The sequence below is a fragment of the Erpetoichthys calabaricus genome, chromosome 11 (genome assembly GCF_900747795.2).
Source record: "Erpetoichthys calabaricus chromosome 11, fErpCal1.3, whole genome shotgun sequence".
NCBI classification, from domain to species: domain Eukaryota; kingdom Metazoa; phylum Chordata; class Cladistia; order Polypteriformes; family Polypteridae; genus Erpetoichthys; species Erpetoichthys calabaricus.
In genome coordinates, this window is record NC_041404.2 from 141,331,947 (window position 1) to 141,350,153 (window position 18,207).

The following is an 18,207-nucleotide window of genomic DNA, read 5'->3' on the forward strand; positions in this document are numbered from 1 at the left end:
TCTCATCTTGTTAACAAATGAACAGTTAACACCAAACGGTCTGCAGTTCAATTGCAAGCATATCACTTTAATTTAAAACATACGGTTTCTGTTTGGCTGGCTATGCAGAGGAGAGTGCTTAAAAATATTTGAAAAGGATCAAGAAAACAAAACTAAATCAGTACTGAAATCGGCTAATGCTAGTAACATAAAATCAGTGACGGCTATCGACCCTAAATAATAACCTGATCAGAGCATTTCAACTGGTTAAATTAATATACTTTAAGTGCTGCAACTATAAGAAGATTTTCAATCATACTTTCTCAGTGATAAAACTTTACCTGAATTTGGGTGTATCTTAATATCTGAATCCAGGGACATAAATATCCATCCATCCATCCACCCTCCAAACCCACTTTATCCTGAGCAGCGTCGCGAGGAAACTGGAGCCAACTCAGCAAGCACAGGCGCAAGGCAGGAACAATTCCTGGACATGGCGCCATGGGGACAGAACCACTCAAACAATACTGGAAACAGAAGTTTTTTATTGTGAAATGAGGCACACAGGGAAAAAGACCTTCCAGGGTATTGGTCTTAATTCAAATGCAGTATTTACAGCAGGTTGCATCTGGAGAAACATTAAACAAACTTTGACGAAAAAGTACTAAACAAATGCACCAAAAGAACAAAAAACTGCAAGAATCCAGTTATGATTCTTATTTTATCCTCCATCCAAAAGTTAACCAAATAGTTTTGACGTCAGATTGGTCTCACATTTCATAATTAAATCAAGAGTATATATAAATGCCATCATGTTTCACTGCAGTATTTCTAGTTTCATGACAGTCATGTGGAACATAAAAATAAACACTTAACAGTTAAAAGAGTTTAAATGTGAGAATGTCAAATAGTGTATGGGAAAAGAGAAGAGTGACAAGTTCCCCAAATAAAGAGTAAAATGCAGGCCGGTATACAAAAAAGCTACTGCATAACGTGTGTTTTGTCAGTCCACAGAGTTTCAACACTGGCATGTACCGAGTGCTGCATTCATGCAAGTTAACAGATGTTTCAAACATTCCATTATGCATTTACCACTCGTCATATTTAATAAATCTGTGGCCTATAAAAAAAAAAAAAAATTGCATAAGAGTATATAAACCAAAACAGCAAACTGAGGTGCAAAATATTTTTTGGGGTCTGAAGGTGGTTCCTATAGGGTACAACAGTCAAAAGCTAAACCCATTTAAAACAGGTTTATATAATCAAACAAACAATCTTAACCCGGTGGGGTAACCGACAATGGGAAGCCAGCTGCCTACATGCTCAACGACGTTCCAGCGTTACATGATGAATGCATATTAAAAGAAGTCTAAAATGCATACAAGTTTAAATGTCTAAGACTTAGGAAACATTTGAAAGAAACAAGTCAACAGAACATTAGCTCAATAGGTTCCTTTCCAATTTGCAATAACAACTGAATCATCTTTAATTTACAAAAAATGTTGTTGTAATAAAATTTAAAAAATGTTTATATACAGGCTTCTTTCCGTAATAATGAGCAATATATATGGGAAATCTGTTTAATGTAATTAATAAACTACTAAAAACAAAAATTAACAGAATACTAACTGCTGGTGGAAAAAAAATTTCTTTACAATTATAACAGACCACAGAAGATAAAATGAATAGAGTAAGACAGTTTTAAAGTTCTAAAAAGGGAGGCTTAAAGACATGATGCACATAAAAAAATAAAGCCTGTTAATTTTTTTCATATATTCTTAAATAGTCAAACCAATCTAATTTACTGGGGAGGAAAAAAAAAAACTGAAATAAGTAAATGTGGGATCAAGATTAACCAAAGAAAAATTCAATGCTACAAGAAGCCAATATATCCAGCAGTTTAATAGTTATGATCCACTATGTGTACAGAAACAAAGACGTAGAAAGAACGAGATGGGAATTAGCCATTAAAGTACATAACATGGAACAGGAGATCAGATCTCTCCAGCTTCACGCTCCTCTGATCTCCGGGAGTCAGATCTACCGTTCATACTCTCCTGCCTCCTCTCCGATGAGCTCTTCTCTTTGCGGTCCCGGTCCCTTGATCTGTCTCGAGATGATCGATCTCTTGAAGACCTATGGATGAGGGAAAGGTCATCAATGTCTGTTTTAAAACAACACTTTCAGTGACTGGAGTTCAGCAATGCAACTATGCAGAGAAACCTACCAGTGTTAAATATTGAGGATGAATTTGATTTCTTAAGTGGGCTTTCAGACATTTTGCACTTAAAACAGCAAAAGTAGTAGGAACACAGTAGTGCCATATGTATAAATTACAGTAAAATTCCTACTTGCATCCTTTAACTCTCCGGTGGCAGGATAAATAAAAATGTATTAAAACACCTAATTTCAGGTGCAATTTATTAGACATTAAAAAAAAAAATCTTTCTATGAAACTGGACTTCCAAAACCTCACTACCTCTCAGAACTGCTATTACATGCAGTTTCTAAGACCTACGCACTCTTGCAACCCTGCACAAAGCTTTTATGCTGTGTCACATTTGACGACATTGCCAGCGTTTTTCAATCGCAGCCTTCATTTACACAGTCTTGGTAAACCTGGAGGCAGTCGGTGTCACGCTCCAAAGAAGGTAAGTTGTATAGTTTAACACACCCAGCTTCTAAACTGTACTCTAACTAATCCAGGACTCGCTCAGACTTGATTTTAGCTTTAGTTGTAGTAAGCGGCACAATGTACATAACGCAGCAAAGAGGAATAATTAACGCAGGGGCTTTAGATCTCCCAAACAGAAGAGATGCTATCTGTTTGAGGTCTCATGTTTTATGTACTATGATAGAAAGTAAGGGGAAAAGGAAGAAAATGTTAAAGAAAAAGGGCCCAGCTGAACTCCTCAGGACCTGTTAAAACCTTTTACCCAAATTGGCTCATCAGACAGTACGCTATTGGTGGTCAGAAAAAGGAACAAGCACGACTGGGCTGGAAAGGCGTCATACAGTCGCTAAATTTTGACATGTCCCAGCAATTTTCAGTCATGTAAATTGACATGGGTTGGCGACAAGATCAGTAACTGTATATGGACTATAAGTAATTTAATGTGACATTGGCTTTAGAGACGATACGCAGCATGGCCCTCCTCTTCTATTCGGTTTTCACTTGTTGTGTACCTTAATGCTTTAAATACTGGAAACGTGGCATATTTATTACTTAGGCATTTTTGTCTAGTGGTGGTGAGGCCAGCAGAGGCTGCTTACCCTGTGGTCTGAATGTAGATCCCAATACCCTAGTGCAACGACTCGGACATAGCGTTGTAAAAATTGTGCCTACTTCAGAGGAGATATAAAAATCAAGAGCAAGAGGGTCCTGAACTCTGTATAGTTAAGATCCCTGAGCATTTTTAGAAAACAGTAGGGTGTATTCGGATGTCCTGACTAAATTACCCACCATGGAATAGTCATTGTGGCCCCATAATCATCAACCGTTTCTCACCCCTTTACCACAAAACTGCTAATGTGTGTTGAGGCTTACAGACGCAAAATGGCTGCCGTCGCATCATCAAGGAGGATGCTGCACATTAGTGGTGGCTGAAGTGGCACCCCACTCCACTATGTAAGGCTCTTTGAGTAGTGACAAAAGCACTATATAAAGATTTATTATTTGTATTTATTTATTTGCATATTTTTCATAATAGGGTATTCAATACAATGTAGAATATGTAATGTACTATTCATTAACAGGTGCAATAATTTATGCTGCTGCACTCTGAGCAATAATAATGTGCTCTGGTTACTTGATCTACTTAACACTGTATACGCCATATTTGGAGTTATTTGACTTTTCCTTAAATGCACCTTGGGGGTATCACAAAAAGAATTTCGTTGTGTTACACAATGACAATAAAGTGCTTGAACTTTAATTTAAGGCAATATTGGAATTTTTAAAAAATTCCTTTAACTGACAAAAGGATGTCCGATAAAACTATTGCCATGCTTACAAATCAGGGGTGCGGAAATCCAACGCCCGACTCGTCCAACACGGGCGTCAGACAAGCGTGTTTTTCTGGTTTTCAGTTGTCCACGGACAAGGTGCAATTTTTCTGGAGAAAAATATATGTGCTGTGCAGGGCACAATTTTACCACTACTTAACATTTTAAACATTTGGGTACGTACTTTGTGCGGAAACAGTCTACTTAGGCATATTCTTCATGTCTCAAATTGGTCTTCAATATTGTTTACAAAATGACGACTGATTTTTCAAAGGGGAAGCACTCTTACGGTCTTACATAAGTATTTTACCCTAATATTTACACGCTTGGAGATGCGGTCATTTTTTCATGCCGACATTACGATGTAATCTGATGATTTTTCATTATAATCAATAACTTTTATATATTACCAGTAACGGCGTACTGCACGATAACATGCAGTGAATAAATACACTTGACTTGATCATTCCTAGTTTTCATCCTCTTTCTCTGTATGTTTACCATTCATTTGCTCAGAGGTTGATGCGCTTGCTGCTTCCTGAGCAGCTCTTCTTTCGTTGGCATCTTTTCGCGTTAAAATTGATTAAGTTAGTTTTTGTGTTGCAATTACTTAGTACGTTTTCTTTCATTTTTCACTTAAACTGGCACTTAAGTCTTCAATCTGCCTCAAGAATGATTAGCGAAGGTGGTGGGGAATGAGAACGGCTCCCATACGCATGCGCCGCCCTGCTGCGCACAGCCGAGAGTTGATTCAACAATAAAATAAAATAAAAATAAAGAGTAATACAAATCATCACCCCAAAAGCGGATAGTAGACGTCACGTAGTATACTTTATGTGTACCAAATTTCAAGTCAAAAGGTGAAATGGTTTGCGAGCTACAGTTGATTTAAAATCCTGGACAGACAAATGAACAGCCACGGTAGCGTATTATAGAAGAAGATTGATAAAATTCATTGTTTCTACATAAAAATGCAGTCATTTTACTTACAATACAATTGTTTTCACCACATAACAAAGCTTGTTAGGCAGTTAATCTTTCCTGAAATTTGCGATTTCGTGTAGGTTGTGACATATTGAGGAGTTAAGAAATTTATTGCGTGACATCAATTTTGATGAGCTGTCAATAGATCGTTTTTGATTAGCGAATATTTCATATAAAACAAGTTGGTTTCGCACTGTCAGTTTATTAAAAATAAAGAAGAAAACATTCTAACGGTTCCAAAGGTTATGAAATATCTATAAAAAATCTTCACTGTAACTGTAGTATATGAAACAGAACTACTGTAGCTATAATGAAGGCATTGTTTATTAGTGAGTTAAAATGATAAGGGAATCTTTTATAAAATGTTCTAGAGCAAGGTGGCAAAATACTACTCCCTGAAAGAACTTTTTTCAGTTTTAAAATGAAAGGCAGTTTTGGTATCAATAAAAGAGATCAGAAAAAATAAACTATTTTTCACTTTGTTATTTGTTTATGGACAAGTGAATTTAACTGGCGGACAAGTGGATTTTCTAAGTTTACTTGTCCGTGGACATGTAGAAAAAAAATTTGATTTCCACACCCCTGCAAATGGATCTGTAAAACCTTTAATAAATATCCTTTTTTCATTAACAAGTTTCTTCAGAAACAGTCCACTTAAAACCAGTGCGTAAGGCATGTTCTGATCAGCTGACAGCAAATGACTCAAACAAAGATCAACTGTTTCAAATATTTTTGGAATGTCTGATATTGTAAACAATTAAAAAGGAAGATCAGAACACTCCAACAAGAAAAAAAAAAATCAGTTTACATGCTTCTTGTTAATTAGCCAAGGAATGCGTTTTTCATTTCATTCACTCTAAATAGATCACCATGCATTCAGCACCCGTTTTCTAAAACAATATGCTGTAAGGTCAAGAGTTAATTTTCCCACCCAGTGTTTGTTTAGAAGGCTTCATTCTTTATCTTTGAAAAGCAGGCTTTTAACATTACAGCAGATGGCATTCTTCAGTGTGTTTGTAAGTGGTACTCAAATTTGAAAAGCAGCATAGAAATATCTGCTATAAAAAAAAAAGGTACTAAAAGTTCTGAAAATGATATAACATTTCATGGAGTTTCCCTGTTGTAGTGTACAAAAAAAAAAAAAAAAAAAAATACAACTAAACCTGACTTGAGCCTTCCTTTCAGAAGATAATTCTTTCCCTAAGCTTTTTGCCTAATTTATCCTATAGGAGCATTGAGGGCCTAAATATGAAATGAGCCAAGGATTCTATTACACTAAAATGTAACAAGAAGGAAAAAAAAGTGTTGGGAGAGGATGCATTTGCCCCTATAATGACCTGTTCGTTATATTCTGTTTACTGAGCACCCTTTTCAGTTTTGCTGAACTATTTTTAAGGCACAAGGTGGTGATCAGCCACTGCAGGTTAATTTCTGGGTTTGAGCCCACAATGACTAAATACGGTCCTTGTAAGGAACCTTGCATATTAAACCTGTGTTTTAGGTAAATTTCTATCTGGGTAATTTGATTTTCCTTTCCTCCCAAATCTCAATAACATGCACAGTAGGTCAGTTGCCCGACTCTATGGATAGTGCCTCTGTGAGCTTCTGCACGAGTATGCCCAACCATTGCGCTGGTGCACTGTGTGCAACTTGCTTCCTTCTTTGTGACTGTGCTGCCGGTACTGGCTCCTGGCCCCTAGGGAACATGAACTAAATTACGTTGGGCCTTAGAACAATATAAATACATAGCTGTGAAGCATACCAATTTGTTTTCAACTTGAAATGCACGAATCAGCTCAGATACTTCACACTATGTAGTTAAAAGCAGTATCTCCAAGTCTGAGTAAAGCTACTGTACTTTTACATCTATTCAAATGTTTTATTCTTGTTCTTTAGAATAGATAGATACTTTATTAATTCCAAGGGGAAATTCAGAATGGATTGCAAAAAACTTAATGTATGGAATATGTTAAAAAAAAAAAAGTACCAACAGTTCTCCAAAAAAGTGGTTAACAATAACCTGCCAAAAGCCCTTCCATGGCTCCATTTCACAATGGTGCACACTGTAGCACGACTCAGAGGAATACAAATGCTGGTACCTCTAAAGCTACAATTAACTCCTCACATCAAGACCAATTAGGTTACAAACTTCAGTACATTTCATGAAAAGATTTTTTTCTTTTGAGGGTGAAAGTTGTTATTGTGGGTTTAATTATCTAAGGTGGCTTCCAATTAGGCTTACAGCAGATTAAAATTCTCCTATTGACACCAAATGTGAAATGGTTTGATACTCACTTAAGACTTCATGTCACAGTCCTTAGCAAAGACTTTAAGCAGCTAACAAAAGGTGCTGGCTATCTGAACATTTCTAGGATAGAAAAAGACTACCTTAAAAGGAGAGTTCCCAAATTCTGAACACACTTAACATTTCAATTTTAGGGATACCCCAATGGTCCACACATGTAAAACTCTCGCTTGAGATTCATTCACTAGCACTGTCACACTGTGTTGACTTTTTCTCAGTCCTATATATGTATTACTGTGAAATTCTAAATAATTTTATATATTTTTGTATAGCTGGTGTCAATTAAGAGAAGCAAAAAGTTAGGAGCAAATTCTGATCCAGCGCGTTACCTCACCCACCTCATGACAAACCACCGTAGGATCCCAGATTAGGACCAGAGTGCAGCCATGCAAAGGGTGACACCTCAGCACCACACTAGTTCAGATGGAATGGAACCAGTGGGAGGTTTTTTTGTATGAGTGCCAATTCTGTCACCAATCCCCAGGTTTTTCCCCTGCAGGTTGGAGGGCCTACATGCTGATTAACATCGTACCCAGGATGGAGCAATTTCAGGTTAAGGCCCCCGGACTTTATGCTTAACAACAAAAAATATTGTCCTATTCTAAATGTGCTCAATTCATTCTTACCCCAGGACACTGGCCGGGTTAGGTTTAGTGGAGAATGCTTTTCCCCATAAGAGAAGAGCTAATACACGGGTTCAACTGGGTGTAAGTATTAAATTTAATTTTATTCAAATTCTTATAACACATTTAGATTCTCTAATATTATCTATTAACCCCATATGTAATTAAAATTTTAAATGGATTATGCCAAGACCCATAATCATGGGCCCAACTAAGTACAGTCACTTTTAGCATTTATGGGATTCGAACCGGCAACCTTCCGATTGGCTCTCATGCTTAGGGATCTGCGCTGGCACCACTCCGCCCATGGTGTCAATTAAAGGAGCCAAAAAAAATGGTAGGTCCCATTAAAGTATCTAATGACAATCTTCCATAAGGACTCTCTACAAACAGATGGATGAGAATAAAGGCAGAGAAGGGAAAAACAATTATGGCAGTGTCACCTTCTCAGTCTTTTGTCATTTACATTCTGTATTTATATTTGCGGACATTTAATTAATTTCAAAACAAATTTTATGTTACAAAATTTACTGTTTTGTGTTGCGTTTTATTTACACCAGACGTTACTAGACAAATCTTGTGAAAAACGTTCCACTGTTGTCTCATCTGTCCATTTTCCCAAAAGGCCGAAGGATCATCCAGCTGCTTCTTAGCCAATGGGAGACCAGCATTTGTGATATTCTTGGTTGGCTGTGGTTTCCACCTCACCTGAGAGTGGCAACATGTGGCATATTGATCAGCACACGCAAGAAAAAAATGTCCCTGTACTCTACATATGACAGTCATGACTCTATGAAACCAGGGGGACTTGCAACTGTAAAGTACATGTGGTGTTTAGTGTTTGATGGATGGTATTATTATGCCATTGATTTGAAGTGTACATGGGATTTAGTGGAATATATTTGGTTCTTGGCTTTTATTATATGATTTAGTTGCTTCTGTTTTTCACTATTACCATGTAGGGGGAGAAAATGTGAAACAGATTAAAGCCTGAATTCCAGCCATCACAAAGTTCTTAATCTGTTTATAGACATTACAAAATTCTGAAACATTAAGAAGTAGTCTTCAGTAATAAGCCACAGAAAGGCCAGTATTTTGGTGTTTAAAATGCAAAAATGAACGCAGCAAGGAAAAACCTCACCTTAAGCACCGTCATTTAGAATTACCAAGTTTTCAGCAATGCAATATGTTCAAAATATTGGTCAGTCTAAGCATACAAAGAATTCCTTTTAAGAAAAAGGTAAAATAGGACTGACAATGAAATACAGGTCATTTATGAACTCCTAAGAATGGTTTCAGTGTCTTTTAAGCTTAATGAGAAGTGTGTTCAAACTAAAAGCGGCTTCCTCATTTATACGCTCGAAAGGTCATGGAAAATCAAGGAAAACTACAAAATATGGCAGCTGAAGAACAACATTTGACAAATTATTAAAATGCACCAGGAAAAAGTCTCAGAACAACTTGGCTATTTCTGAACCAAAAAAACCTTGATGGAAATGAAAGATGTCCTCACTCCTACCAAACATCAACTGGTGCTTTAAAAACTACAACCTGTCCCAAAATATCTGAAAACTGAATTTAACTGGAAAATTTAAACTGGAAATTTAACTGAATATGACTAGAAAATAACTGGAGTTTTTATTTTTCTGTCCTCCTGACCTTATCACTGGACTCGTCTTTGGAGACTTGCATTATGATAGTGTATATAAGAACGCTACTCTTCTACTAGTTATATATTCATTTAATAGGATCATGTAGATGTTTTTTCTTTTTTACTTATTTATTAATTTTCATGCCTAATCTTGCTTTTCTATTTCTTGTAACGTTCTCTTTGACATCTTGTAAAGCACTTTGAGCTGCATTGTTTGCATGAAAATTTGCTATAGAAATAATGTTGTTATTGAATATGAATATCTGGGCCGCTTATAAACATACGCCTATAGCATAAAAATTTGCAATTGCCGCATCAACCAACATGTGCAGAAGTAGCTTTATGAACACGTGCTGTCATAACTCTTTTCATAAACCCTCAAAGAGGACACAGGCTTTATGGGTAATGCAATTCACAGATGGTTGTGCAGCCAATTACCAACCAAAAATAATCATACAGATGTATCCAACATTGGCTACGTTACAGCAATAAGAAAACTGCCAGAATATAGAACCATACTTCCACATCCGATTAACGGTTATCATTCAAAATCCCAGCTTCCTCAGATAAGTTGTCAGATCAAAAGGTCACCAGATGAGGTGCTGTTAAAAGCAAACTTAAAGGAAGAGGAGTTTTAATGCTGCAAGCAACAGATTAGAAAAATGTATTTTCCACTCAACTCATTTCCCCCACTTTTAAGTAATCCATAAGAAGCAATGAGCGTTCGTTTAACTATCTACTATGTGTCATGATTATTTGTGAAATTACGTTACAAGTGCCCATATAGCTCTAGATACCCAGTCAAGCAAATTGTGTTCATTGGTGCCACACCATACCATGTGTTTAATTATTATTATGAAGTGATGCAAAACCAATCATGCCTTCTGGACAAACGGACAGAGCAATAATCAAATCATAGTTAAAATATTAAGTCACCTCCCAGATAGAAACACTCTTGTAACAACCTTCTTCTCCTAGTGACGTACACTCGAAAACAAATTGTTGTAATGCCCAGGGATGAATTCAAACGCAAATATATAAGCTGCTTCAGAGGTTAAGAGTATGGGAAATGAAGACCTGCACTGGCATAAACTCTTTGTTAAGAACATCAAAAGTGGTAGCTATTTTGATTCATGTACAACACCTACAAATGTGTTTCATTTATGGGATACTCACAGCAACAGAATTGCTGCTAACAGTGTTGTCACTGGATTAAAGAGATGCCACAGGTAAATTGAGAATGCAGTTTGTTTAAATAAAAGGCATAACAGTTCTACTCAAATTTGCAACTGCTTTCCAACTGATGGTGCGGCTTGCCAGAGAAAAGCAAGATAAAGTTAACTATTCCTTTTTTGTTGAATTGTCCCTTCCCTAGGTGCAATGACTGCTCCTTGGCTTGCTGGATCCCAAAAGCTGTTAGGATTCGGTTGAAAATGCTAGTCTAGACAAAAAACTGCCCCCACCACACCTCACTACTTTGTCTCATGTCTTTATACATGTTTCCATAAACCTTTGACTGGTCTTATCTTCATACAGCACCCCTTTGCTGACACTAAAAATTCTCACCAATTCTTATTTCTTAAACCAAGCCATGAAATGAGCTCTCCCTATTATAGGAGCAGTTTTTTCAGTTTGGTATTGGAGCCTCTTAATGGCTCGCCACTTCGCACAAATTCTGAAGACTGATAAAACTTGTCCTTGGTTTATTGTGTTCATTTTCAGGTTGCTCCTTTAACTTCTCGGCCTTGTGTTTACTACAGACCGTCCTGGATTTACACATAAAAATTTACTGATGCCAGAAAATGTTATGTATCCTGCTCTGGCATGTGACCTTAAGCAAAGGGAATCTAGCAATAAAAGAAGAGAGAAAAAGAATGGATAATTTTCTTAAATCAACTTTCTCACAGTTCCGCATATGTACAGTATTATTGTTGCAGTTACTACTTTTGTCATGACGTGCTTTTATTTTTGCATTTAAAATTATTTTTTCTAAAACAGATTACAATATGCAAGCTTTCATGGCTTCAAACGCTTGCATATTGTAATCTTTTTAATTGCCCAATAAAACGTGTCATTTTGCTTGACTTCTCTGTACATTCATAAAGGCTAACAGTACAACAGGGGTGTCCAACTCTGGTCCCGGTGGGCCGCAGTGGCCACAGGTTTTCATTCTAACCCTTTTTCTAATCCTTGAGCAGTTTTCACTGCTAATTTACTCCATTTCACTTCATTTCACTTAATTTTAATAGCCCTGTTTTTAAGGATTCAGTCCTCTGAATTGATTTGTTTCTTCATTAAATGGCAGCCAAAGAGAAATGAGTTGTGAAATGAACCAACCAGCTAAATTGGAATGCCAAACTCCAGCCAATTTCACTCCAACTAGTTTCTTAATGAGAAGCCAATTCTTGCTGTTAATTAAAGCTGCTATTGAATTATCATGACTTGTTGCTACTCTCATTCTGTCACAGCAGACTGTTGATTTTCTGTTTTTTCTAAGACCACAGTCTAAATGTTTTGGTGACCTGAGCAGACCAACATGACCAAGACCTTCACCTTTCTTTATTTTCAGGTTAGCTGGTCATGTGGCGGCTTGTTTTGTGTCTCATTATAGTTTGGCTGCTCATTAAGGAAAAATAAACAACTAAGGGGGCTGAGTCACGTTAATTAAAACGAAGGCAAAACAAGTTAAATCAGCAGAAAAAAAAACGGCCCTCTAATTAAGAAAATTGTTAGAAAGAAAACATGCAGCCACTGCGGCCCACCAGGACCGGAGTTGGACACCCCTGCAGTACAACAACCTTTATTCTAAAACAAGAAAAAAAGTGTACAGTGCTACTAGGAGTATTTAAAATTAAAGTTAGAAAAAAAAATTATAAAACATTTCAATAGAGAAAATGAGAAAAGAGAAAGTGAAGCACATAATTGAATTCTTTGTTTATGCAGTAAAGAAGCTACACTCACAAGTAAAGTAGAACACTTACTTGTGCTTAGAACTTTTCTCACGACTGCGGTCTCGGGAGGAGCGCCTGTGACCCTTGCTTCGTGACCGGCTATGGTGCCGACGCCTTCTGTCTCTGGAGCGTGAGCGGCTTCGTCTCCTCTCACGTGATGAAGAGCGGGATCTGCGCCTTCTACGCTCACGTGAACGTGACCTGTCGGGGTGAGGGGGGGGGAAAAAAAGACCCTCACTTAAGCAGGTAGGCTATGTTACACATGTCAAAGCTTACAAGTATCAGCAAAACTTACGCAAGATATACAGGTACTTTAAAAAGCATATTGTCAGAAGTCAACTGCTGGAATGTAAATCTAGTAATCTCCCTCCAAAGGATCCCTCACTAGATGGTGCACAAAGACAAACAAGACTAATACGTAAATACAAACGATCATTAAAAAAAAAAAAAAAAACCTATACATATACACCCCATTCAAAAAGTTAATAATAACACAATCAAAGGCGACTTCAGTAAAAGGATTACCTCCTACGTTCTCTGCTTCGTGACCTGGTCCTAAAATTGAGAAAACAAAAACAATTAAGGCCCTAGAATGATTCACCTTCAAAAAGATGATGCTTACACATGTAAACACCATCTAGTACAGCATGCACAGCTACCTTGACCACACCAAGGACCTCATGTATAAACGGTGCGTACGCACAAAAATGTTGCGTAAGCCTGTTTCCACGCTCAAATCGCGATGTATAAAACCTAAACTTGGTGTAATGCCACGCACATTTTCATGGTAGCTCCAACCCTGACAAACACAAGTTCTCCGCTCGGTTTTGCAAACTAGCGGCACCCAGCGTCAAATCAGTGCTACTGTTCCAGTGTGGTTTCCCTTTTTTTAGATCCACATCCCTGACGCAGCTTTATAAATACACTGAAATTATCCTCATATTGTTCATTAGTATAAGGCATCTGATTCTAATTAACCCGTAACAATATAATGGTCGACAGAATGGTCAAACTATTCTAAATACCATAGCTGCTTTAGCGTTGTTACTCTCACGGCACCTTCTTCTTTCAGCTGCTCCCGTTAGGGGTTGCCACAGCGGATCATTTTTTTCCATATTACTCTCACTGTCGCTCTCCGAGTATTTATATCACTGTATCTGAGTGGGGAATCACAGCTCTACAGCAGATGATTGGAAAGAGATCATCGGTATACAGCATCAAGCACACGCTGCCTCAGCCATGTTTCATCGATTTCATCCCAAGAACTATAAACGCATTCAATCAGTCCATCAAGCGCTCCTTGTTGGATGCTTTGTACTTATAAGTACAATTACCTCACCGTAAACTTGCGATAGTTATAATATATTACACAACCTGAGCCACTTTATAAAGCGCGTATTTTCATATGATGACAATATCATTTTTATGATGAAATGCAGGAAAATGTGTTTTATTATATTATACAGATAAAATGTTAACATCATTTAAATAATCTATTGTTAATAATTAAACATGTGAGGACACGGTGCCGCAGCACTAGCGACGAGCTGGCGCCCCATTCACGGATTGTTTCTGCCTCTCGCTGTATGCTTGCTGGGGCTGGCGTGACACTGGAAGGACAGACGGATAGAATAATAAAACATGTACTATGAAGATATTTCAATGTTCCTTAAAAGTTTTGAAGAATTGCCATTCTAAGCTTACAGATGGCTTAACGTCTAATACAGAGCTGATTGCGTGGAGATTGGGTATTTGGAGAAAGAAAAGTAAGGACAGGAATTGGGGGTTAGTACGTTTGAAAGAGACAGTACTGCTGCAATAAATTATTTCATCGAAGGTCGCGCACAGTGCAGCAAGCATCTTGCGTGAGACATGAACAATCACTGTGCCACCGTGTTCCCATGTTTAATAACATGCTTTAACTCCTATCATCATGAAAATGATATCAAGTATACATCTCACTATTTTAATTATTCAGACAGCTGTAATATCACGATTGTAATGGATTCTGTGTCTTGTCGGTGGAAGAGAAAGCCCGCTTAAGAAACAGTGATTCGCACACACAGAGCACATAGAATACCAAATACAAAACAATGCATTTAACGTGCTACTTTAGTTACGATGGGATTTGAGAAACTAGTAAATGAAACTATTTTAAAGATGAAGTTTATGATGTTCTATTTTAATGACAAAATAAACTGATTAAAGTGGAAATTTCAAGATTAAAGTTGACATTTCATGCTTTTTTCCCCATTTTGTGCCTATTTTTTTTCTCTGTACCCTAATAAGCTTTCATACGACACTCAGACGGTGGGCTACAACTCGCCTTTTCATGGTGACTGATATCTGACAAGCTCTTTATTTCAGGTACTGTGCGACTTTGTGAACTTGAGCTTTCGAGTTTCTCCAACACTCTGTCACTCGATCAACTTCCTTTTGTTGATTATATAACTGTTTAAGCAATATAAGTAACAAATAGTAAGTTTTTCCTTGCCTCCACTTGGTATTCGCTGAAATTCTTCTATTTTCCCCCCGTGCTTTTGCCATTGTCTTTTCACAGAAGGCTGAGCTTAAGGGCTATTTATATTGATTTGCATATTCAAAGAGGCGTAATTCTGGGAGGAATTGGGGCGGGACAGCAGGCGCATGCATGTGCGTTACTCTTCACGCTGACCGGGGCTTACGTAGCGGAAGAATGTGAAAGTTGGCACACAGATTTATGCATCTGGATTTTTTGTGCGTATGAACATTTCCGCTTTTGCCCGTATGCCATGTTATAGTGTGAATTCTACGCACGCCGTTACACATGATGCCCCAGGTGATCTGCCCAGTTTTGAGTCGAGATATTCCGCTGTCTGAGTATCAATGGCCAACAGGTCTAAGCTAAACAGCCAAACATACTTGTGGACTTCTCACATCAGTATATAGCTTTAAAAAAAAAAAAAAAAAAAAAAAAAAAAAAGTGTAGCAGCTGTAAGTTATTTTCTCAATAATAACACACTGTCTAGCAAACCGTGGAAACTGAGCATAATAATTCAACCTCCGTATATGCATTTTCAGTAAATATCTGCATTGTCAACATGATTTCAATTAAGAATTCTGATAACCATACAGATACAAGCAAGACACTAAGAATTACATTAATATTTATACAGTGGTTGAATATTTTCACAAACATACTCTACTATTAACTCAAATTGACGGGTTTCATCTGAAAGTTACAACACATTTTAATCTGCGTTTCTTTGTTTGCTAATAAAACATGATTTGTAGCTTTAACATTCCCTGTCTCCACAATCTTATCACTACCAGACTGAACCAGACGGACTCCAATATCATGTGATTCTAAGGCACATTCTCATTAAAGGGAAAAAAAAAACAAAAAAAAAAACATGTTTGCCAGTTGCACCACCATTAACAGCAGCTACTCTCCAGTACATACAGTGGTGTGAAAAACTATTTGCCCCCTTCCTGATTTCTTATTCTTTTGCATGTTTGTCACACAAAATGTTTCTGATCATCAAACACATTTAACCATTAGTCAAATATAACATAAGTAAACACAAAATGCAGTTTGTAAATGGTGGTTTTTATTATTTAGGGAGAAAAAAAAATCCAAACCTACATGGCCCTGTGTGAAAAAGTAATTGCCCCCTGAACCTAATAACTGGTTGGGCCACCCTTAGCAGCAATAACTGCAATCAAGCGTTTGCGATAACTTTCAATGAGTCTTTTACAGCGCTCTGGAGGAATTTTGGCCCACTCATCTTTGCAAAATTGTTGTAATTCAGCTTTATTTGAGGGTTTTCTAGCATGAACCGCCTTTTTAAGGTCATGCCATAGCATCTCAATTGGATTCAGGTCAGGACTTTGACTAGGCCACTCCAAAGTCTTCATTTTGTTTTTCTTCAGCCATTCAGAGGTGGATTTGCTGGTGTGTTTTGGGTCATTGTCCTGTTGCAGCACCCAAGATCGCTTCAGCTTGAGTTGACGAACAGATGGCCGGACATTCTCCTTCAGGATTTTTTGGTAGACAGTAGAATTCATGGTTCCATCTATCACAGCAAGCCTTCCAGGTTCTGAAGCAGCAAAACAACCCCAGACCATCACACTACCACCACCATATTTTACTGTTGGTATGATGTTCTTTTTCTGAAATGCTGTGTTCCTTTTACGCCAGATGTAACGGGACATTTGCCTTCCAAAAAGTTCAACTTTTGACTCATCAGTCCACAAGGTATTTTCCCAAAAGTCTTGGCAATCATTGAGATGTTTCTTAGCAAAATTGAGACGAGCCCTAATGTTCTTTTTGCTTAACAGTGGTTTGCGTCTTGGAAATCTGCCATGCAGGCCGTTTTTGCCCAGTCTCTTTCTTATGGTGGAGTCGTGAACACTGACCTTAATTGAGGCAAGTGAGGGCCTGCAGTTCTTTAGACGTTGTCCTGGGGTCTTTTGTGACCTCTCGGATGAGTCGTCTCTGCGCTCTTGGGGTAATTTTGGTCGGCCGGCCACTCCTGGGAAGGTTCACCACTGTTCCATGTTTTTGCCATTTGTGGATAATGGCTCTCACTGTGGTTCGCTGGAGTCCCAAAGCTTTAGAAATGGCTTTATAACCTTTACCAGACTGATAGATCTCAATTACTTCTGTTCTCATTTGTTCCTGAATTTCTTTGGATCTTGGCATGATGTCTAGCTTTTGAGGTGCTTTTGGTCTACTTCTCTGTGTCAGGCAGCTCCTATTTAAGTGATTTCTTGATTGAAACAGGTGTGGCAGTAATCAGGCCTGGGGGTGGCTACGGAAATTGAACTCAGGTGTGATACACCACAGTTAGGTTATTTTTTAACAAGGGGGCAATTACTTTTTCACACAGGGCCATGTAGGTTTGGATTTTTTTTCTCCCAAAATAATAAACACCATCATTTAAAAACTGCATTTTGTGTTTACTTGTGTTATATTTGACTAATGGTTAAATGTGTTTGATGATCAGAAACATTTTGTGTGACAAACATGCAAAAGAATAAGAAATCAGGAAGGGGGCAAATAGTTTTTCACACCACTGTAAATCAAGGGATCTGCTACTAAAAATTCTGCTCTCTCTTAACCAAAATAAATTAAACTCCTGCTCACATCTCCTATAAAATTATGCAAGTTACAGGCTATAAGATATTAGCAAGCATGTGCGTCTGTTTGCCGTCAAGAAATCTGCACTTACCTTCTCTTCATTCTCTCCTCTCTTTCTCTCTCTTCTCTTCGCTTCAGACGTTCTTGGTTTCTTTTTTCCTGTTTATCTGAAACAGTTTTCTAAGAAAAAAGGAATTTCAAATTAGATTTATAAACCATAGTTGGAAGCCCATCAAAACTTTTAAAACAGGCCGAGTAGAGTAGATTACAACGCCAAGGAATAATGGTACTAGCTACATGAAACTAACTTCTGTTACACACTGTGATAGATTAAGTTATTCTGTCACATAATATGATCTCGCAAGACAAACTACAGAAAAACAGCCAAATTGCTGGTGTGTGTAGCTAAAATTAAGACTTCTCAGAGGTACATAACCTTTAAAAAGAAGGGATGAATCATGTATATTTTTCTAATAAATAACAATCAATGTAAAGAGATTACACAAAAGGAACATTGTACCCGACTCTTCGATCTCTGCCAAGTTTAGGGTCATAAACCAGAGCCCACCCCAACAATGATCTATCAA

The 18,207-nt window shown here is 37.6% G+C and overlaps 1 protein-coding gene across 3 annotated transcripts in view; it reads right to left on the bottom strand.

Annotated features, from left to right (window-relative positions):
* Positions 1 to 504: 504 nt before the first annotated feature.
* Positions 505 to 18,207, bottom strand: part of luc7l (LUC7-like (S. cerevisiae)) — a 44,658-nt gene continuing 26,955 nt past the window's right edge. For 2 of the 3 annotated variants that reach the window (XM_028814147.2, XM_051933808.1), the window contains exons 7-10: positions 17,712 to 17,800; positions 13,024 to 13,053; positions 12,529 to 12,699; positions 505 to 2,115 (exon numbers count right to left, since the gene is read on the bottom strand). In XM_028814147.2, the coding sequence (XP_028669980.1) occupies positions 1,974 to 2,115; positions 12,529 to 12,699; positions 13,024 to 13,053; positions 17,712 to 17,800 (432 nt within the window). In that variant the 3' untranslated portion in view covers positions 505 to 1,973. The remainder of the gene's footprint in view (positions 2,116 to 12,528; positions 12,700 to 13,023; positions 13,054 to 17,711; positions 17,801 to 18,207) is intronic. The other variant, XM_028814148.2, reaches the window with a different exon arrangement.